This window comes from Dreissena polymorpha, chromosome 9, assembly GCF_020536995.1.
Source record: "Dreissena polymorpha isolate Duluth1 chromosome 9, UMN_Dpol_1.0, whole genome shotgun sequence".
Classification (NCBI taxonomy): domain Eukaryota; kingdom Metazoa; phylum Mollusca; class Bivalvia; order Myida; family Dreissenidae; genus Dreissena; species Dreissena polymorpha.
Window position 1 is genome coordinate 78,742,962 of NC_068363.1, and position 23,622 is coordinate 78,766,583.

General features: G+C 32.4%; 1 protein-coding gene across 1 annotated transcript; it reads left to right on the forward strand.

The window, feature by feature from the left end:
* The first annotated feature begins 937 nt into the window (after nt 1-937).
* LOC127845610 (uncharacterized) lies at nt 938-7,823 on the forward strand. The gene is made up of 3 exons (XM_052376624.1): nt 938-975; nt 4,993-5,127; nt 5,248-7,823. Exons 1-3 carry the CDS (start codon nt 955-957, stop codon nt 6,859-6,861), a joined length of 1,770 nt encoding a protein of 589 aa, XP_052232584.1. The 5' UTR covers nt 938-954; the 3' UTR covers nt 6,862-7,823.
* Nucleotides 7,824-23,622: the final 15,799 nt, after the last annotated feature.

Sequence of the window (23,622 nt, forward strand, 5' to 3'; positions counted from 1 at the left end):
TTCAAAACATTTAAACAATTTCAAATGATTAATTGAATCAAATGCTTTTTTGAAATCAACATATAAACAATATAATCTGACTTTCTTTTTCAAAGGATATTTTTGTATCATAGCATGGAGGCAAAAAATGTTGTCAACTGTCGAGTACCCGCGTCTGAAACCAGCTTGCGATTTATTATTGTTGTTGGCCCAACAGTATAAACGAGCGTTAATTATTTCAGAAAATTGTGTGTACATCGTGTTTGTAACAGAAATGCCTCTGTAATTTCCAGGGACATAATTTGTTCCCGATTTGTAAATTGGTTTAATTTGTTTGATTGCTTCTTTAATATCAATGTTAATATACTTTGTAATTATTGTTCTGTTTGACTGGAGGGCGCTCTAAACATGTGGATACAAAGTCATGCATTATGTTATCGCGCCATTTAAATCGGGGTAACGGTTTCGTAGTACTTGTGTAAACATGTTTTGGGCGTTGTTGATGGTACAACGGATTTCAATTCAATAGAGCATGATATAGGAAAATGATCTGAGTCATCTCTTTCTAATACTCTGAAATATTTCAAATGCGTATTGAAAAGTTATGGTGACGCTATCATGTAGTCAACTACGCTTGATCCGTCATTTGAGAAACAGGTAAATTCGCCATTTATATCGGATTCAAAGTAAATAAGTATAACCAATTGTTTTATGCGCACAATTCCATATTTGTGGAAAGGAGCAAATCTCATAATGCATACCTTTTTAATTTGTTGAGTAAATAATATATTCCAAAGTTAAAATCATATATAAAAAGCCTTATGGACGGCGCTCTAAATGACTTGTCCAGCTTATAAAAACTTAAGCTGAACTTTTTGTCTGATGTTTTAAAGAGCGATTGTTCTAAAAATAAATCAAACCAAAAACATAGACAACTTTCGATTCCTTCAATCCCGTGATCCCGTTCAAAGGCAAATGGCTACAGGAGGACAAGAGGTATTTGTTTTACACTTTAAATTGCATGTAATCAATTCATCAATATTACAATCTAGTGTTATTAGCTACGTTTGTATATATATATATATATATATATATATATATATATATATATATATATATATATATATATATATATATATATTGGGATGTATTTTATAAATATATTTTATGTTTATTTAATTTTTTATTCAACTAAGACTCATACGCATTTGTGTATGGTTTTTGTTTCGATTGTTAAACTAGGCTTTAAAAGCTATTTAAAGGGGCCTTTTCACAGATTTTCGCGTGTTTTGAAGTTTATCATTAAATGCTTTGTATTGATAAATGTAAACATTACATTTTAAAAGCTCCAGTAAAAAAAAAATTAAAGAAGAAAAAAAAATTAGCCCGCAGCAGGGCTCGAACCAGTGACCCACGGAATTCTGAAGTAAAAACGCATTAGCCAACTGAGCAATCCTTACAATCTTACATAAATGCGTATTTTATACGTTATATAAGCAATCTTTGTAGTTTCACAAATTTAAATGACAACAACAGAACTCTCCAAAAATTTTAGGTTTTTAAATCGTCGAAAGATTCATATAATGGCTATATTAGACGATGGCAAATGTTCAGTAATACTGTTTCCTCACAAATATCATAACTAAACCGAAAATTTGCGAATCTGAAACAACTTTTTTCAATTTTGTCAATTTACCAAACCGTGATAAGATCCCTTTAAATCTGCTTACATCACACACTGTAAACACTAATCTCAGTTTACATTGAATATTTAAACAAAAAGATTTATGACCCTGTTAAAATGATCACGTTACGTGCGCTTGAAACCAAATTTATAACCCCACAATTGCAATGCACTCCGCAAAAGCTGTATTTAAACATGAAAATTCGACTATATGTGTGCTAGAATGAAATTTCAATCTTAGCTATTAAAGACGTCTTTAATTGTGCATGTAAATTGTCCCAGTATTTTTTTAAACAGTTTTATAAAATGTACTTGACACGTTTATAAATATTAACGACATGCTAAACGTTATTATCAAATGTAACTGAAATGAAGGATATTGATAAAATGCGAATTGAAAATCTTCGAATTCAAACTAAAGAAAAATCGATGTGTTTATAGCAGTCCCGGATTACCCATTAGGCAAAGTAGGGAACTTCCTATGGGCACTGCAACTTTTAGGGGCCCAATGAGACCGTGACGCAGGAAAGAATTTTTCATTCAATCTACATTCTCGAATGTTTAAACTACACTTCGAATTTACAGATACCTTATTATCACAACAGGATCGACAAACAGTAATCGAGCTTCAGTGACGCAATACCGATTTTATACACTTGCCATTATGGCAAAACAACTCATTGCAGAATACCGACTTTCATGATATTTTCAAAGCCTACACTACTGTGAGATTAAGACAAAACACTTTTGAGAAAGATGTGTAATTTTACACGACTGACTCGTAGTTTACGGTATCAAACGTGCCGAACAGTAACTACTTAATGTTGATCGTAATTTAAGTTCCAAATATTGTTTCTTAATAAATAGTTCAATATACAGACCACAGTGATTGTTTTAATAAATTCGTAATCTAATAATTAAAATGTCACATCGGCAGTACGGTATTATAAGCACATTTAAAATCTATACAAGGATATTGTCACATTTTATTTCTTTCCAGCCTTGGCGCTGGAATGTTTATTTAAAAGAGTGAAATCGACTGGGCACTGGCGTTCTAGTAGGTACAAGGTTAACTTGGGCCTGGGCCCCACAAGTTTCACTGACTATGGGCCTCCAAGGACCTAATCCAGCACAGGTTTAAGCTAAAAACGAGCTGTCCATCTAACAACAAAATCAGTACAGCTTCCAGTTATATTAATTAATATTATTAATAATGAACGGCGTTTGAATATTCAAGCGTGTATAGAAAAGTTCAAGTTTTACAATTGTTCAATTTTTGTTTTCTTGTTTAGCTCCACGCGAATGGTAACATTGTGTACACAACTTGCTCTTGAGGATAACATTTCGTTAATTAACAAGAGACAACACTGTCGTTTAAGCCTCGGTCGACAGTGTTTGTTTGACAAAACAAACTGTCGTTAACAAGAAAGTTAAACGTTTTTGTATGCGAACAAATAAATAGTAAGATTGTGTGTGTTTTTTTCATCCATATCAGCAGTGTCCTAAAGCAGAGGTGGTTAGCGTGTGGCTATGATATTAATTAGTGAAAACATCATTTTGAATGATAAATAATCATATTATAACGAAAAATTAACTTTTCTGAAAAAAAATATTTCACTATCAAATATATATATAACAAGGTATGCAACTCAAAATCACCCCATAACGGGGTGCATCGCTTTGAACAGCCATATCTTCATCAATTGTGCAGCGATTTTCACGATCTCGGTCTTATTCAACGCAGAAATGAATTTCCTTTCTGGAAATGTATATGTCTTGCAATATTTTTACAAATGCTGGGTCAACTTTTAAGAAATAACACGATACACAACACGCATGACCCAGTTGACAGTGATCATGTATTCTTTATGAATGAAATCTCCAGTTGTAAAGACACACCTCCGCATTGGACCAATGAAATCACTCGTATGTTTAAAATGTCAGTTAGTTGAAATGTATGTAAACAAAGGTTTCAAACGGCGCTGGACAGTTAGTCTTGATGCAGAATGTAACGACAAGAACGGTAATAATGTTTTTTCATACGTTTTATTGAATTATGGTATCGAACTACATGAACTTTGTAGGGAAGTTGCCCTTTACTCCGTGAAGATTTCAGTCTTAAAGACAGCATGATCACTGTCAACTGGGTCATGCGTGTTGTGTATCGTGTTATTTCTTAAAAGTTGACCCAGCATTTGTAAAAATATTGCAAGACATATACATTTCCAGAAAGGAAATTCATTTCTGCGTTGAATAAGACCGAGATCGTGAAAATCGCTGCAAAATTGATGAAGATATGGCTGTTCAAAGCGATGCACCCCGTTTTGGGCTGATTTTGAGTTGCATACCTTGTTATATATATATTTGATAGTGAAATATTTTTTTTCAGAAAAGTTAATTTTTCGTTATAATATGATTATTTATCATTCAAAATGATGTTTTCACTAATTAATATCATAGCCACACGCTAACCACCTGTGTCCTAAAGTAGGTAATATTCGTGGCATAATTATTCAATCAGCAACTAAGACGGTTTATTTTCTTCATCGTGTATGCTGTTTTTCGATAAAGATATATGTTCTATATAAGTAGTTAATCTAAATAAATTAGCACTAGATCTAGTTATGAAACGGCATAAGCTGCATTCAATATCGTCATGACAACTGAGCGTGTAGAGCTAAATTTAGATGTGTCATATTAACAAGATAGCGCATTGATAGGAACTTTTCTAGCCCGCTTGATTTAAACCAGAAATAAATAAAAATACTAAGAAACATTTGAATGTTATTTTGCTACTAAGGATGTATAAACATGTTGATAAAGAAAGGGTATGTTCGATATATTTGCTAAATTTATGTGTGTTTTTTTTGTTTGGTTTTATAAACATTTTGTTATAAAAAGGGTATACTCGATATTGTGGCTAAATTTATGTTTGTTTTATTTTTATTGATTAAATTATATTTTTGTAAATATTTAAACTTTATTACACTGTTGTCGTATAAAATATATTAATGTTTGTTGAATTTATCAATATTTTCATAATTTTCATAGAAACGATATTTAATATTGCAAGCAATCGTAAAACAAGGTAGCAAATGTACAGCTTTAAAATGTGAAACAGAAATTACAAATAACCAATCATGAATAATGAAAGAATTTCCAGACATGTATGTTACAAAATCATGAACTTATCGTTCGCGAATATTGATTTAAGTTTTGTCCATACGGCGAAAACTTGGGTTGTCTGTACAAATGTATTGACAATTGATAATTAAATTTTTATTATGAAATAAACATAACATTTAATTAATGAACAACTCTGTCATCAGAATAACGACATCATCATTCTGCTAGTGGGCCAGACCGGACATGGTAAGAGCGCCACCGGAAACAGCATTCTTGGTTGGGAGGCCTTCAAGTCCAAGCTCTCTCCTAAGTCTGTGACTGACAGGATTCAGCGCCAGGTAAGTATAAGCAACATACGACCTTTTTACCTGATGAAGAACGAACATCTGTACCCAAGTACATGCCTTTTATATTTCCTTTCAAACAAGTAAACATACCTTATATTTTTAATTATGTAGATTGGTGTTCGAAATGGAAGACGCATTGAGATTGTGGACACACCTGGACTTGCTGATACGTCAGAGGATAAAGACATTGAAAAGCTCCTAACAGAAGCACTTTTCCAGACACTCCCAGGCTTAAACGCCGTTTTATTCGTACTGAAACCAGATAGGTTTACCAATGAGTTGGTGAAAACTGTAACATCCATTTTTAACTTTTTTGGACACAGTGTAAGTAAATTTGCATTTGTTCTTTTTACATACACTAAAACTGGAGAAAAAATGAACGAGTATCTAGAAGGTATTGGTGATGAAGCGAGCGGGAATCTCTTGACACTTAAAGATCTTTTAGACAAATGCGAGAACAAAAAGCTGTTCATAGATAATGAAAATGAAGCAGAACAAAAAAATATTATGGTAAATGACATAATATGTTCAATTGATAAAAATGTGCAAAGACTGGGACAACACTATTTTACAAACGATATGTACAAGCTATTGCATGTATTTGTAGACAGATGTGTGCAACCTACAGCGAAAACTAACATTTTACAGAAAATATCAAATGTAAAAATAGGTCACGAAAGCCATAACATGGTAGGGAGAAGAAAACAAAACGAATCATCATTCGAGATCGTACGAAAAGGCAAGAATTTACAACAAAGGTCAGATCAACCTCATCATTGTGAACAATTGAACGATAATAAAGCTAAGGACACTCATGGAGGTAAACATGATTTTCGAACGCTTCGCCTCAGGATGGACAGAGGTGTTAAAGAATTAACGGCGCTGTTTGAATCTAAACAAAAGTCCAGTAAAGATAAATGCAATCATGATCGAGTGTACGAATACACGTCTGGAAATAATGTGTCGCTGGAGTTTGAATGCCGTGGTAAACGTCAATACAAAGATAATAAATTAGGCGCGTTTTCTCCAAGCGAATGCGCAAACACAGCAGTCCGGGACTGTCCAAAACCAATAGATAAAACCCATAATGAGTCAGGCATTCATACACCTAACACAAACTCAGCCGAGGAAGTCAAACAATTTTATAAACAACAACCACAAGATACTAAACTGAGCATTTATTTTCCCGGAAAATCCACATATAAAAGTGACGACACAACATCTAACGATGGATCTAGATGCAAGTCTAACGGCGATAAGTCGTCATCGAAAGCAGAGAGGGAGTTCAAGCATTGTAACCGCCAACAGCGAGCTGAAGAAAATGAATCGAGCAACTATTTTGCCAGAAAATGCACCTTGACAACAGACGAGGCGGACTACACAACATCCACCAAGGATCTTCGTTTTAATCAAATGTATGACCTTACCCAAACGATAACGGAACAAGGTCTTGAGGAAATCTCTGAAGATGATCAAATCGATGAGCATTCATTAGCTATTAATGATGACATGTTACTAACAAGAAGAAGTTCTAGCAATATAAACATTACTAGTGATGAGTGTCGATCCAATATTGGAGACATAAAACCATATTTTGGAAGTGTCCCTTTCAGGAAATACGACAGCTTCAAACGAAATATAGACAAAAAACCTGGTTTCTTTAATCGCGTGTATGTAGCTTTTGGAAAATGGTTTAAACGCTTTTTTATAACAAAGAATTACTGAATGGCGATTTCTTTGCAATGGCAGTGTTGTTTCGATATGACAAAGACACCCTTTTTTTAAACATCGCCTTCTTTTAAATAAAGTTTGTGAAATTATAATTTGTTATAAGATTTAACGTGAGTGGTTTCATCAATTGATACATTATTTGTATCCAAATTAGAAACAAATCGCCACGAGAGCGAACGAAACACAAGCAGAACTGAACATGTATAGTCATTGTGTATCCAGATATTGTTTACTTAATTATCACACATAGAATTTAAAGCATACACCGTTCAGCATTATGTACTGATACAAATGCTTAAATAGTGGATATCATTGATTCATCAAGATTTGTATTATAACCGATGATGTTGTTTTTGGTATGAGTTATTACTTGATTGTATTGTTAAAAGTATTAATTATTTTAACCGCATGTAAAAATTTTGCTTGTTTATTAAAAAGGGAAAACTTAAAAAAATTAAATTCAAATTAATACTGATATGTTGATATTTACATCTTTTGCAGTGTCAATAACACACGAGTATGTTCGAGAAAGACTCTTCATTTTTACATTATCTTAGTTATTTCTACCGTCATATTGTCTTTTCATTTTAAAAGAAAACATTCGATTGTTGATTTTTTCTATCGGATATTTTATGCATATTGTCTTTGTACGGAAACCATTCAAAACGTCGAAAAGTCCTACACGCGTGTACTATATTATCAATATAAAAACGTGCAATAAAAACAATAATGACGTTATTAAAGATTACCAGCATTGAAAATAATTTCACTTATCATACCTTTGATAAAATATTAGTAGATGTACGTTGTATAACGTAAAGCATTTTAATTAAGCGCATGTCATTTGTATGAAAGCCATATTTATAATACTATATTACATGTATACATGTATATAAATAAATACAAATCTTTGATCAAGTCAAACTATTTGTACAGCCGACCATAATTATGTTAACTTCCTTATCATGTTGTAGATAGGTTTATAAATTTATTTTACCTGTTGTATTAACACTAATGTAGTTTTAATTCCCAATATTGCATAACAGTAATTGGTATTCATAAAACAATGTAAGTTTGCATCCATTAAATTATTTAAAAAAACAACAATTGTATTTGTTTGCGTTCAAAATTTCTGCTACGTTATCTTAGTAGGCAACCTTTTAAAAAAAGAAAATTGTCTACAAGCTCTTATAAATTTAGAATGAAATGTGTATCTTGTTCGTCTCCTTAAAAATAGATTATTGTAATAATGTATATTGTTGTTATTAAGGCAAACTATGTATGCTCTTAGTTTCTAGTAATATCGGTAAGCTGCTTTTTCATTATTTTATGTATGATAAACGATTTATTACCCAGTTTTATAGGGATGTTTAATATCAGACATCTTCCAAATATATATTTACAGCGCATAATCAAGTTAAAACTATTCATTATTTATTTTTTTGAAAACGTATTTTCACCACATAAACTTTAACAAACTAGGCATGTTATATACAGAGTAAATCATGTAAATGTACTTCAAGGGTGTAATATTCTTTCATATATTTGCATATAGTTCCATATTTCAAGGATTTTACGAAACGCATACATAAAAAAAGTTGTAGAAAAAACATGTATAACTTTTATCAATATAAAATTGCACGAACGAAATGTAACTGAATTGTTCTATAACAGTATGTATAATACATCGATAATGCAGACTTAACAAAATACTGATTTTATGACCAATATTTATGGTATGTTCTATGATTAAAAATGTCGTTTCAATAGATGTCTGTAAATATGTTGACAGGGGACAATTCGCGTATCTGCTCTTATTGCAGTTTTATATTTTTCAAACGTTTGCTTGGTTCAAAGCACAATGTTTTACGGATTAATAATGTTCCTATGCCAATGAAAGATATACCGGTTAATTTCAAGGCTCATGTGGGTAGCATTTATTTTATAATTTACTATTCCAAGTATTTAATCCTCATATTTCAGCTGACTAGGTAAGAGTAGTCTACTTCAATGAATTATCTCTACAGTCAATTTAAGACGTTCTTTGGTATATGAGTGGTCCCAGAAAAAGTGAGTTATGATTTCCATTTCACTTTAAGAGATGGAACAGAGATTGCGGACAGTGGTCTAGTGGTATGATGCTGGTCTAGGCTTCGGAATGTCCCTGGTTCAAATCCCGCTCGGGGCACTGGATTTTTCTGAGCAAAAAAATTAATCCCACGCTTGCTCCTCTCCACCCAGGTGTATAAATGGGTACCTGTGAGGGAAATAAGTCAATGTGCCGTGGCTGCCTTCGGCGCCATATGTAAACGGACGACTTAAATCCCAGTGATCGGGGGTTTAATGTCGAAGTCGGCTGAAGATGCATACTTTATCGAAGCACCTTTAACTTTAACCTTTATTGAACATGGATTGTTCTCAACAATTTTAATCCTATGTGGACTATTCTACACTGAAATAATCTGCAATATGTATCCTTGCTTTTTTTGAACGCAAGTGCATGTATTTTGTTGTTTTCCTGTCACAAAAAATGCTTGAATTCCATTTTGTTTGACAAGTTGATATGTCACGTTTGGATTAATATTTTATAAATATATGTTTTGTCCTTAGGACAGGAATTCTTGTATATGTAAATTTATATTATAGACTCTTGTATTGTATTGTCAACATGTGACATGTCTTAAACATGTTCAATACATTTACTTCTTCCATTGATTAACCTTTGTTCAAAAGGAAATTTGCGTTTGCTTCGACATGTTTATCCAAAGAATCATTGAAAATAACGAGTCTTTTTCTATCATTATGTCTTTCCCAAAACGAAAACCTTTAATGGAGACTTTTAATATAAATACGACTGTTGATAATTTGACAAGAATAAATATTATATAAAGGAATATCCAGAATATCACTATTTATTATTGAAAGCTTTTTAATATACAATAAATAGTTTTTCGAGACTTCGATCCAAATATATATCGTTTGGTTGTCAATATAATTCTCCAGAAACAATTTACCGTCGTTTATCTTGTGTTTAGGTAGAAAACAAATTAAGAGTTGAACAACATAACTTATATCGTTTGTTTGATCGTGTGTTGTGTGTTAGTAAGATAGTTAGTTAATTAGTAAGTTAGTTAATTAGATAGTTAGTTAGTTAGTTAGTTAGTTAGTTAGTTAGTTAGTAGCGAGACACATTCATGATTGCGTAGGTAAATTCGTCCTTGGCGTTTTACCATAGTAGACACAGAAATGTATTGTCGTAAAACGCACTAGCCAAAAGATAAGACTTTACGGTTTGTAAAAAATGAAATATATTACCGTCAGATCTTACAGTGGTTGAAAGAGGGTTGTCGTTTCTATGTAAAACATGTTTGAAATGTGTCGCCTCTTCTAGATATATGTCAACATTTAAAGTTGGGATGCTAATGAAAAAATGTATTTACACGTTAAATTGTGTGTAAAACAAGTCCCAAGTTCTCAAAATAAATAGACATCATTTACTTGTGTTATAGTAATGAATAAAATTGTTAACAAAAAATGAATTATTATTTTGTCATATTTCTTTTAATTATTTATTTAAATATTGAATTTGACCTTATCATGTTTGCATATAGTTGTCTTCGGGTACGTTAAATTATTATGTCTGCCTTTTTCAAAATGACGCATCATTGGAAAAGCAATTTTTATTTATTGTGACATCAAAATTGCAGAAATTAAATATTAAAACAGCTTTTACTACTACGATTAAATCACTATTTTTAGAATTTAAAATATGGTCACCTACTTTACACTAAATCAGTGTTATCATTTTATATGTAAAGCTACCATTTAAATATGATTAAATTAAGTTTTGAATAGGAGGCGTGTCAAATGTTATGCACACTTTTCTTCGAATTATGTAATGTATGCACACCCGATCCAGTTGAGATAGTTTTTAAACATTTGTGGAACTATTGTTACATCATGGATTATGTATTATTATATAAATTATATGCAAACATGTCTTTAAAAATAGAAACAAGATAAACACATGTGCGTTCTTCAAATAGTACAGTTTATGTAACTGAATAAAACCCAAAAATAATATTGAATAGCAAAAGTAATTGTACTTCGATAAGTAGATTCACAATATAAGTGTTTATCTAGAATAATACAAAGAAATTTATTTTTAACAAAAAGTGGACTGAAAAAAATGTACCTTTTGTGAGTTTTGCCCATCAAAAATTGAAACAATTGACCATTTATTTCGGGAATGCACCTTATTCAAGAATTATGGACAAAACTGCAACACTTTTTAAAAGACGTGAACATTGAAATAAAATTAAGCAAACAAAAGACCTTCCTTGGTATTATCGACAAAAAGTATACAATCATATTCTGATTTCTATACTTATTAAAATGTGTGTTTTTATATATTTAACATGCAAATAAAGAAATCCATCAACAATGTCAATATTGTTTATAAATTATCTCAAGATAAAAGTACAGACAGAAGCAGAAATTTCCCTTATTAAAAACAAATATGAAACAAAACAAAATGGATCTACTTCATACAATAGGTTTCAACCAACAGAACTTCTCTTTAAGCACGTATTAAATTTTAAATAAGTGCTCTCAACCATCAGAACTCGTTTATGTTTAAAATGTCAACGTGGGGGGGGGGGTGTTTTCGTTTTATCGTGCATTAACACTAATCAAAACGTAGTTTAGTACTGTTGGATAAAGTTTGTAATTGATTTTAGGGATTTTCTGACTTTATTACCACAAACCTATGTACTGTATTGTTCTATGATAATATATATATATATATATATATATATATATATATATCTGATTTATGTCTTATTTCTAATGTCAAAATATGTTACTAGGCCGGCAAAACTAGTTAAAAATATTGGAGTAAGCGTTTTTTATATACATTTAATAATTACAAAAAGAAATAGGTAATTAATATAAGATTCGCAGCTTAGATGAAATTATTGAAATGAAATACTGGGCGTTTTCCTGTTCACCAGATTCTTAAAAATAATGTAAAGCTTGAATTATTAGCATTAAACTAATATAAATTTAAGCTCAGTATGTACCATTAATTGAGAGCATGTGGAAGATGATGTACCAATGAATAAACTACGAATCAATTTAATTGTGATGGCATATACATCAAGCTTCTTCCACAAATACTATCATAAGTTATTTCGTACCCGAATTTTTTTCATACCCAATTTTTTTCGTACCAACATTTTGTACAGGACACTTAAGAGTGAAGTAAACTAGAGTCCGTAGTACACGGATAGCCCCAAATTCAACTGTTGTCGAATAAAATATGATTAAGGTGAACGGGTTCATGTGCTGGTGGATATATATCTGTACAGTTTTTTTCACTCTTACATCAATACTTTTGGAGGAAACAATTTGAAAAAAAGAAATGACAGTCAGTCTAGCTAGTACGCTCTAATTTTGCAAATCAATTTATCAGAATGTTATTTTCTTTACGAGGATTTCGTGACGGTGTTCATTCAGAATGCCGTTCGCTCGCTTTTCTGGCAGAACACAAGTTTAAAACGAAGCCCATGTGCATTTCAATTCAAAATATGCCGTTCGCTCGCTTTTCTGGAAGAACAAAGGTTTAACACGAAACTCATGTGCATTTCAATTCAAAATATGCCGTGCTCTCGCTTTCTGGCAGAACAAAGGTTTAACATGAAACTCGTGTTCATTTCAATTCCAAATAGAAATAGTGTTGAAGTAATTCTGCATGTTTTCTACAATCTGACACCTCCCACAGATTGATAATATTTACAGCATGTCAAAGAGACCTATATATGAAATAGCGTATTGATTTGAAGATGAATTGTGAATACAGAGGTGCGGGAAAATATTTCTTTCGTGTGATTTTTTTATTATTTTTTTCTAAATTTAATCAAAGCAAACTCTTGGGTTTGCGCACTTTGGGAGAGTCGATCGGGTTATTTTAAACAGACACTCTTTAAGGATGGCCTATTGTTTAACGTGCATCACTTATTTACATTTCCTACTGTTTATGTTATTAAGTTTATCGTCAATATGTACATCTAATACATTGAACAAATTACAGTCCGTCTCACATAATTTCACGGTACCATATTTTTGCGGATTGTTGAATAGCTGTCCAAGCGGTCCGGTAAATTCACGCAATAGAGAACAATCTTTAGCGGGATGTATTTTGTTTGTTTTACGGAATGCATGCACACTTTTTACGTCTCGTCAAATTGTGGGACCGTGGTAAACTTATTTCTATAAATAATTTCCTTGGGATCGAAGGGTCGACAATTCACTGTTCTATGTGACTTCGATGCAGATGAAAATTTCCAACAAATCCTCAGACTTAAGAGGGATAGTGTTTATTTGTGTAAGAGGTCTGGTTAGCTCACTCGGCAGAGCATGCACCTGGTTTGCGAGGAAGGGATGGGGAGCCGGGCTAGAGTCCCTGACTGGCCGCACACTTTTCAAGTCCTTACGAATAAATGTCCCTTAACTATCCTTTAGAAATTATTACCATCCCAGTTTGAACTAATATCGCCAAAAATTATTGTAGGTAGTTTGGCCAAACTTTTCTTCGTTACTTTCATTTCTCGATACGCGTTAATTCCCACTTGAATAAAGATGTTTGCTGACAGATATATTCCACATCTGTTTGCAACATATCTTCCTTAATGTGTGAAATGCAGCAAAACTGATCTATTATCAACATACAACTATTAAAGTTGTTCTCCTGCTCTGGATTCATCATTTGAGTCAATAAATTCCAAAACTCAGAGCAATATTTGCTTACTCTGATATTTCGACTATATCACATAGTCTTCATCAGCGATGTGCTGGTCAGTTAAGCGAGTCACGTGACGCAGGATGGTCACGTGACACGAGGAGAGAATTGTACACTAAAGTTGGTAAGACAGGAAGAGAAAACACAGGCAAAATCATCACAATTTTAATATACGATGTCGCCATGGTAACATCACGCCCAATAGTCTGAAATTGAAAACGTCTGTGCAGGATTTTAGCGCCCAGAAAATCATACATAACGCGGAAAGGAAATTATTACAAGTCAGAGTCCATCAGACTGAATTTACTTTGAAGAAATTGAACGAAACATCGAATGAAATTAGTGAAAAGTTAAGTGCGGTGCTGTCACCGGAAGTCTTGTCTAAAATGAAAACATTGTTTACGCATGCGCACGAGAAAACTTTTGACGGATGTAAACAAAGACAACGTGAGAAATTCAATGATCTTTTAGCGAAAATAAACGGGACTACCAAGGGAGAACAGAATGGGATACCGAAAATTGACACCTCCAAAAGGGTAAGAAATTTATCTGACAGGAAATTGGAGCCAAACGAACATTCTTTGCTTCAAAAAGGGTTAAATTTTTGTGTTACCCCACACACTATCCCCAATGATGAAATCATTGCATCTACTGAATCAGCATGTGCCCTTATGACTGATAAGTCGGCTGCAGACAGCTTACGTGCAGATGTAGTGAAAATTTTGAAAACCAGTAAACCACCAAAAAGTAACATAACTATGAAAGAGAGAGAAGCCTTGAAAGATCTAGGCCGGGATGACTCGATTGTGATAATACCCGCTGATAAAGGGAGAACAACAGTTGTATTGAATAAGGTCGGATATGAGGACAAAATGGGATTATAAGTGTCAGACACGGATACCTATGTCAAGTTGAAGAATGACCCCACCAAATCTGTCAAAAACAAACTTATTTCGAAACTAAAATATATTAAAAAGAAGGACAACATCTCTGAACATTTATATAAAAAACTTTACCCAACTTCAGAAAATGTACCCAAACTGTACGGTCTACCCAAGATCCACAAGAAGGATGCCTCCTACGCCCAATAGTGTCGAGTATTGGCAGCGTTATGTACCCCACCGCCAAGTATCTAGCCAACATTATTGGCCCTTTAGCGGGAAATACGGAGCACCACATCGTCAACAGTGTTGACTTTGTTCAGAAGATCAAGGGACTGGAAGTACCACCGGGCACTAAATTAGTTTTATGATGTGTCAGCATTGTTCACAAGTATTCCTGTAGATAAAGCTGTGAAAGTGAGGTAAGAAAAGGACAATCAACTATCAAACAGAACTGAAATAAGTGTGGAATCAGTTTGTGAACTTCTAGGACTGTGTTTGAACAGCACATATTTTGTTTATAGAGGGCAGTTCTTTCAGCAGAAACAGGGTGCAGCCATGGGTTCTCCAGTCTCGCCCGTCATTGCAAATTTATACATGGAGCACTTTAAAAAGGAGGCCTTAGACACCGCCAAGAACGCACCTTCCCTATGGTTCAGGTACGTGGATTAAACAATGACCAAGCTTCATGAGTATGATATTGAGTCGTTCTCCTCACACTTGAACTCCATCGATGAACACATCAAGTTTACATCAGAACAAGAGGAAGATGGTAAGATACCCTTTTTGGGCACTTGTGTTCACGTGAACGACGACGGTTCCACCAAGGTTACTGTTTACCGAAAACCATAACACAACCGACCAGTACCTAAACTTCAATTCCAACCACCACTTAGACCACAAACGGTCGGTAGTAAGATCATTATTCCACAGAGCAGAGAAAATAGTCAGTGAACAACATGACCAAAAGTCAGAAATTGAACACTGCAAAACTGCACTAAGGGCCAGCGGTTATCAAGAGTGGATGTTTACGATCCCCAAGAAGAAAGCAAAAACACTATTGATAAATCCTCCAACAAAAACCAAAAGATTAATATAGGTATACCATACATCCGGGGCACGTCAGAAGTTCTGCACAGAACATTCAAGAAATATGGTGTCAACATGTACCATCGACCATATAACTCTATCAGACAACAATAAACTCACGTTAAAGATAAGACAGACAAATTAAAAAAGTGTGGGGTGGTTTATTACATACAGTGTGAACAATGCAAAAACGATTATATAGGTGAAACAGGAAGATCATTGGACATAAGACTGAAAGAACATGTAGCCAGATCCAACTCGGCCATATATGAACATTGCTCCCACACAGGATATAAGATTGATCCAAACAACACCAAAATACTAGCATCTGAGGACTCGCACATAAAACGGCGGGTCAAAGAGGCCATTAACATCAAACAACGGAAATGGCAACACGAATTAGAGTCGGTCGTGTTTGTGGAAACAAACAATATTTTGAAGGTCTAACTGTAAAATTAAGGGCATGAGAAAAAAGACAACTCTCTGTAAGATGATGCAAAAGTGTAGTATTGTTTGTCTTAATATGTTACAGAATCTTGTGTTAATCATAACACCGTGGAAAACGGCTCACGGCATACAAAAAGATGTACGAAACAAATAACGTATGATAGTTTTTGTGTAAGAAGCTTGATGTATATGCCAACACAATTTAATTAATTCGTAGTTTATTTATTGGTATATCATCTTCCACATGCTCTCAATTAATGGTTAAATTTATATTAGTTTTATGCTAACAATTCAAGCTTTACCTTATTTTTTAAGAATCTGGTGAACAGGAAAACGCCCAGTATTTCATTTCAATAATTTTATCTAAGCTGCGAATTTTATATTTATTACCTATTTCTTTTTGTAATTATTGTTGTATATAAAAAACGCTTACTCCAATATTTTTAACTAGTTTTGCCGGCCTAGTTACATATTTTGACATTAGAAATAAGACATAAGTCAGAAATATATATGTATCATAGAACAGTACAGTTCATAGGTTTGTGGTAATAAATTCAGAAAATCTCTAAAATCAATCACAAACTGTATCAAACATAACTAAACTACGTTTTGTTAAGTGTTAATGCATGATAAAACGAAAACAACCCCCCCCCCCAAAAAAAAAAGTACGTACGCTCTCACATACATACAAACAATACAAATTTTGTTTAAATGGCTTAAGACAAATATCTAGCAATTTAAAAGCATATACAATACATAGTAAAATATTTATTGATTCTGTAATTGTTAGTTCTTTGACATTTTAAACATAAACAAGTTCTAATGGTTGAGAGCATGGGCACTTATAAAAAATGTAATATGTACTTAAAGAGAAGTTCTGTTGGTTGAAAACTATTGTATGAAGTGGATCCATTTTGTATTATCTGTTTCATATTTGTTTTTAATGAGGGAAATTTCTGCTTCTGTCTGTACTTTTATCTTGAGATAATTTAGAAAAATATTGAAATTTGGGATGCATTTCTTTATTTTCATGTTAAATATCAAAAAATCATTTAATAAGTATAGAAATCAGAATATGATTGTATACTTTTTGTCGATAATACCAAGGAAGGTCAATGCTTTGCTTAATTTTATTTCAATGTTCACGTCTTTTTAAAAATGTTGCAGTATTGTCTATAATTCTTGAATAAGGTGCATCCCCGAAATAAATGGTCAATTGTTTCAATTTTTGATTGGCAAAACTCACAAAAGGTACATGTTTTCAGTCCACATTTTGTTAAAAATATATTTGTTTGTATTATTCTAGATAAAAACTTATATTGTTTTTTAACTGAAAATGATTCTACCACAAGCGGCTATGAAGTGTTTAATAAACGTGGACTTCATTTTAAATTCAAGAAGGCTACTATTACATGAACTCGATTCTGTAGCTCGACATTCCAAGGCTGCATATATTTGTGTCTCTGAAACCTGGCTAGATGACTCTGTTTCAGATTCGGAAGTAAATATCAACAACTACTCTATTCAGCGAAGGGATCGAAACAGACATGGCGGTAGTGTTTGTATATACGTCAGGAAGGACTTATCCTATAATATTCGTTCCGATTTGAATCGCGATGATCTTGAAGCTATTTGGATTGACATTTTATTACCAAAATCTAAACCTATTTTATGTGGTGCTTTGTATAGACCTCCTTTACAACAGAACTTTTATACCAGTATAGAATCTTTGTGCTCTTCATGCCATGATTTTTTAGAACATGAATCTATTTTACTGGGTGATTTTAACACTGATGTGTCCATGAACAAATTTAATACTCTTTTAAAGTGTTTCAAATCATTTATTAATATGTTTCATTACAAACAACTGATTTCAAAACCAACTAGAACTTGTTCTACCATTGAAACCATAATTGATTTGATATTGGTTTCTAATATTGACAACATTACTCAGTCAGGTGTAATTCACACTTCCTTTAGTGATCATAGTTTAATATTTTGTACTAGGAAAGTTAGTAAAATTCCTATTAGTTCTCATAACAACGTTACTTTAAGATCTTTAAAAAATTATAATACAGAAGATTTTCAGGCAAGTCTTTTAGCCATTGACCGGACTCCTGTTCTGTTATGTGATAGTGTTAATGAAGCTTGGTGTATTTTTAAACATCTTTTTTTATCTGTGATAGACAACATAGCTCCTGTAAAACAGACTAGAATTAAGCAGAGAACAGAACCTTGGATAGACTCAGACATTCTCAGTGCTATGAATGAAAGAGACAAAGCCTTTTACAATTATAAAAAGGATATAAGTGTAGATAATTATAACATATTTAAGACTCTTAGAAATAAAGTTCAGTTACTTGTTCACAATGCTAAAAAAAGATTATTTTAACAATGTACTTGATCAAATTAAAATGATTCATCATCCTTATGGAAAACTCTTAAAAATCTTGGTTTGCCTTCCAAGAAAGGTTCAGCAACATCTGGCTCCAACATGTGTTTAAACATTGATAATAATATTTGTTTTGAAAAGAAACTTATTGCTGAAACATTTAATGAATTCTATACAACTATTGCATGTAAACTTGTTGCAAAATTACCTGAAAGTGTACACAAATTTGGTTTTAATTTTGTTAATTCTTTTTATGCAAATAAGGGTGTTTATGCTAATAGTTATTCTTTTTCCATTGTAACTGAGAGTAAAGTTCTTTAATATTTAACCTCACTTGGTACAAAGAAAGCTACTGGCTTAGATGGCATACCTTCGCGTTTTGTCAAAGACGGGTCCTCTGTTATTGTTAGTTCCTTAACTCACATCATTAATTTGTCATTAATTTGTCCCTCAAGTCCCCGATGATCTTAAGACGGTAAGAGTTGTTCCCCTCTATAAAAAGGATGACAAATTGTCTGTAGGTAATTACCGGCCTGTGTCCATTTTAAATGATATTTCTAAAATCCTTGAAAAGGTAGTTAATGGCCAGGTTGAATCTTATTTTAAAGATAATAAATTATTGTATACATTTCAGTCAGGTTTTAGAAGTGGCTTCTCCATGGATGCTTGTTTAATACACCTAACAGATTTTATCAGGTATGAAAATGATAAAGGTAATTTTGTTGGCATGGTTATGAACAAACCTATGAATACTATACACAACATAACTATAGGTTACAAAACACAATACGCAGCATATAATGATATAAATATAATTTTAAGTGAAATATGTTTCACAATCTACAAAGCGTATATGAAAAGCGAAAGACGAACACGTCAAGTTAATATGTCCAGCATCCTCCTGGACGGTCTACTAGTATTGGAAATATATTACAAAAAAAAGTGATACCAAGCACCAGTTATTATCTAAGTTCATAGCCCTTCTAAAAGAACTGATGAATAATTAACGCATAATGACTCATTAACCTAGAGTGCTTATATATATATATATATATATATATATATATATATATATATATATATATAAATACTATCGCGACCGTTGGGCGAAGCCGAAATTCAATTTTGCAGAGTTAAGTCGACCTCGACCATTATGGCGAAGGTGACTTAATTCTCTTAATTAATTATTAATTACCTGTTAACTATTCCGCTTTAAAAATTAGTATGCTTGTAGAGCATGATATAGCAAGTATATTGATACATTTGAAGACGTTTTACAATAAAACATGCATTTTTCATGATTTTTCTTTAAAAAAAGTATGTATGTGGTTATGAAATCCAGCCTTAGGGCGCATTTTAAAATATGTGGATTTTATTCTTCTAAACCAATAATATATGTTTTCGGTTGGACCCTGTAAAGAACAAGTTTCGAACGCTGCAGATGTCTGTACATTTTACATTTCGTTGTTTTGTTGTTTAATATATAAGAAATACATTTCAAAATTTCGACTTGTCCAAAAACACTTAGTTTTCTTTTCTAAACCGGAAACTGCTACGCAGTTAATGGTAGCAATTACAGACTTAAGAAGCTCAGCACCTTAACGCTGATTTTGATCTTGCTGTGCTTACCAATTTTAACGGTATATAGTCATTGAATTCAAATTCGAATATTAAAATTGTATTACAGCGTCAACATTATATAACAACAATTATAGTATGAGTCAAACTAATTCTTTGGTCGTTTTAGTTGTGTTGTTGGTCATATTACAGATTGATTGTGCTAAAAAGTTTATTTTTACCATTTAAAACGAAAATTGGTCTTATAATTGTCAATAGTTGTTTAAAAATATACAAAAGTTAGAGCATACTCGTTTTTTTTGTATTACCATTTTTTCAGCGAAATTTAAAACATGTCTTTATCTGTTCTTCAAAAATGCTTCTCGTCAATAACCCGTTTGAAAATTAAGAACAAAAATGTCTGAATGAGCGAAGTTTATAAATATTTTAATCTTCGTTATGAGAACCTTCTTTTGGCTAATTCAGATCTTATTTTGATTGTTGACAATGCTATTCTCGCAACATATGTGTGTATACGTGTAATATGTGTTCAGTTGTATTGCCAAAATGGCTGTTATATATTTATTTCTATATTTAAATGAACCCTGCATTATCGAGACGTCAAATAAATGGAAGCTTTCAGGGTCTTTGACTAAAAACTTACATATGGGCATACCTATAGTACAGTCAGGCTCCTTTTCATTGGACAAATACTCGTATACTATGCTAAAATCCAACACGGCACATAATTAAACATTTAAGAAAACGGTTAAAATATGTATAAAAATATCACAACTTCTGAAATTTTGTTGACATACATGCTCAGAATTTAAAACGTAAATTTAGTATTAACAATTTAACAATTTTAAACGTAAGATCAACATTTCTATCCTATAAAACGCAGGAGCAACTTCAGATTTAACCGTAACAATGAACACATAGGTAGTAAAAGTTATGTAGGCATGCTGTACACAAAACATGGTCCCGAATGAATTACAGTTTATATACGTGTAAACAACAATCATATAATTCTCGAAATATGTTTAGAAAAGCGCTTAGTTAGGAATTCCCCATTATGCTGAAAATTCACACACATAGAAAGTATCAGTTTGTCCATGAACTTAAATTATCCGACGACAAAAATGAAAGCGTTCAGGTACTTCGACTTAATGATCATTTAAGGGCAAACCCATTGTAGTCTTCTTTTCGTTGGACAAATACCTGTATGCTATGCTGAAATATATCATGGTATATAATTATCAACGGTAATAAAATATATAAAAGATATTACAATTTTCGTCATTGTGTTAAGGCACATGATCAGTAATTACAGGTGCTTTAAACATAACATTTATATCCTAAATAAACGCTCGGGCAACTAGAGTTATACTCTTATATATCGAATATATATTTAGAAAACGTTATAGACATGCTGAACATAAACATAGTCCTGAATGGATTCCAGTGGTAACACGTGTAAACAAACGTTATGCAACCCCATGAATATATTTTAAACGCTTTGTTTAAAAATTCCCCGTAATGATGGAAATACACACGCATAGAAATTATCAGCTTGTCCATGCATGCAAAATAATTCAACTATTATGGTAAAATGTATATATTCCTTTATGCGTTTTTATTTGTCTACCATATATGTTTATTCAGGCGTACACTGTTTGCATATAATTCTTACATAACAATAAGGCGATATCATATTATTTCGTACAAATGAGAGTTTCAATGATATAAGTTTAATATTAACCAGAACAAATAAGTAGTGAGTCAAGTCAATTTACAATATACGTTAATATGTTAACGTTTTTTTTGGTATTAAAATACATCATAACATCTTCATTTTGTATATCATTAAATTTTATATAGATATAGATATTTAATTTGACACCATCAAGAGAATGCGTTTATATACTTCGACATAATACTGTTTTGGTAAAAAACAAACTAAATGTATGAAAGAAAATAACAGAAGCTAAAACTTTGATCACATGGCTGCAACACGCCCTTAATATAATAACATGGCAACACAAAACTTTTTATTGATACGTTCTTTTCTTCCAGCAAGTCCGTGTGAATATCAAATCGCTAGTGGCACTGAAGTTGTTCGCTGTTGTATAATCTTAGACGCAACTCAGTTTTCAAAATTATGTTATAGCATTTTATATCGCAAGTTTGAAATGAATACACCCTATTCAATTTATAAAGAGTGTGTCTTAAAGCACAGGTTGAGATGGGTATTTTTATAACATAAATAAAAAAGATAATTTAAGCTTCATTTTGGGAAAACAGGGCTTTTTGCATATGCATTAATTGTCATCCCAGTACCAGATACTGTCTTTAAACGAAAAACACCATACAATCAGAAAGTGTCGTCCTTGATTAGCTTGTGCGAATTACACAGGCTCAATGTGTACAGGCTTATCATATTTGACATGCATTAAGGCCCGTTTTCTCTGAAAGCAGCCAATATGTACAGATTTCAATGATAAACACTAGACTTGCCAATGTCGTCTTACAAGCTGTTAAACACTATTGATTAAATACACACACTGCAGTAGTAGCGCAGACGCTCCTAACATTCGTCTTCTGCATAATGTCAATGCAGGTAGTGCAGGCAGGAAGTGGTTATCGTTCATAGCATAGCTTACAGCAGACTTACTTGCAGTTATCGTTCATAGCCTAGCTAAAGCAGACTGAATTGCAAAACTGCCTCTCTACATTAGTTGTGAGCTAAAGCTCACAACTAAACACCAACCATAACATTTCACAATGTTGAAAATGCAACCTTATTCTGAAAATGTATATAAAATAAATAAAAATAAAGCTATCCGTGTAAGTATGAATAATCAGATAATATTATGAACTAGATTGTTGGCAATGCTACTTTCCCAACATCTGTGTTTACACATGTGATTATAAGAGAAAGCATTTGTTAAAGAAAATGGTTTTAATGCAAAGTTCATTCAGTATTAATATGACGAAACAAAAAAACTAGTTCATCTTAGCAGTTGGATTTAAATTTTGCATCTGTTTAAATGGTGATATACTATTAAAGTCGTCAACGTTTTTGTTGCCAAAATCATTGTTATAGACTTATTTCTTTATATAAATTGAACTTAAATTATCCGACGACAAACATTAAAGCTTTAAGGTACTTCGACTTAATGCTGATTTAAGGGCAAACCCATAGCGCAGCCTTCTTTTCGTTGGGCAAGTACTTGTATGCTATGCTGAAACCCAGCAGGGTACGTAAATATACATTCACAAAAACGGTAATAAAATATATAAAAGATATCACAACTTTTGAATTTGTTAACGTCCACTATCAGAAATTACATGTTCTTTAATACATAACATTTCTATCCTAAATAACATACTTTTAGTAGAAAACAATAAAAATTCCTAATAAAATTATCAGATTCTAATACTGTGATCACATTTCTGCAACAAGCCCTTAATATAATAACATGACAACACAAAACTTTTTTATTGATATTTTTTTCTTCCAGCAAGTCCCAAAGAATGAAACCAAACATAACAGTTCAGACTGTGGAAAATGCAACCGAATTCTTAAA

Coding starts and splice junctions, on each gene's coding strand:
- LOC127845610 (XM_052376624.1), top strand. CDS start 955: ATGGCTACAGGAGGACAAGAG. Junction 976..4,992: donor TGGCTACAGGAGGACAAGAG/GTATTTGTTTTA, acceptor CTCTGTCATCAG/AATAACGACATCATCATTCT. Junction 5,128..5,247: donor CTGACAGGATTCAGCGCCAG/GTAAGTATAAGC, acceptor TTAATTATGTAG/ATTGGTGTTCGAAATGGAAG.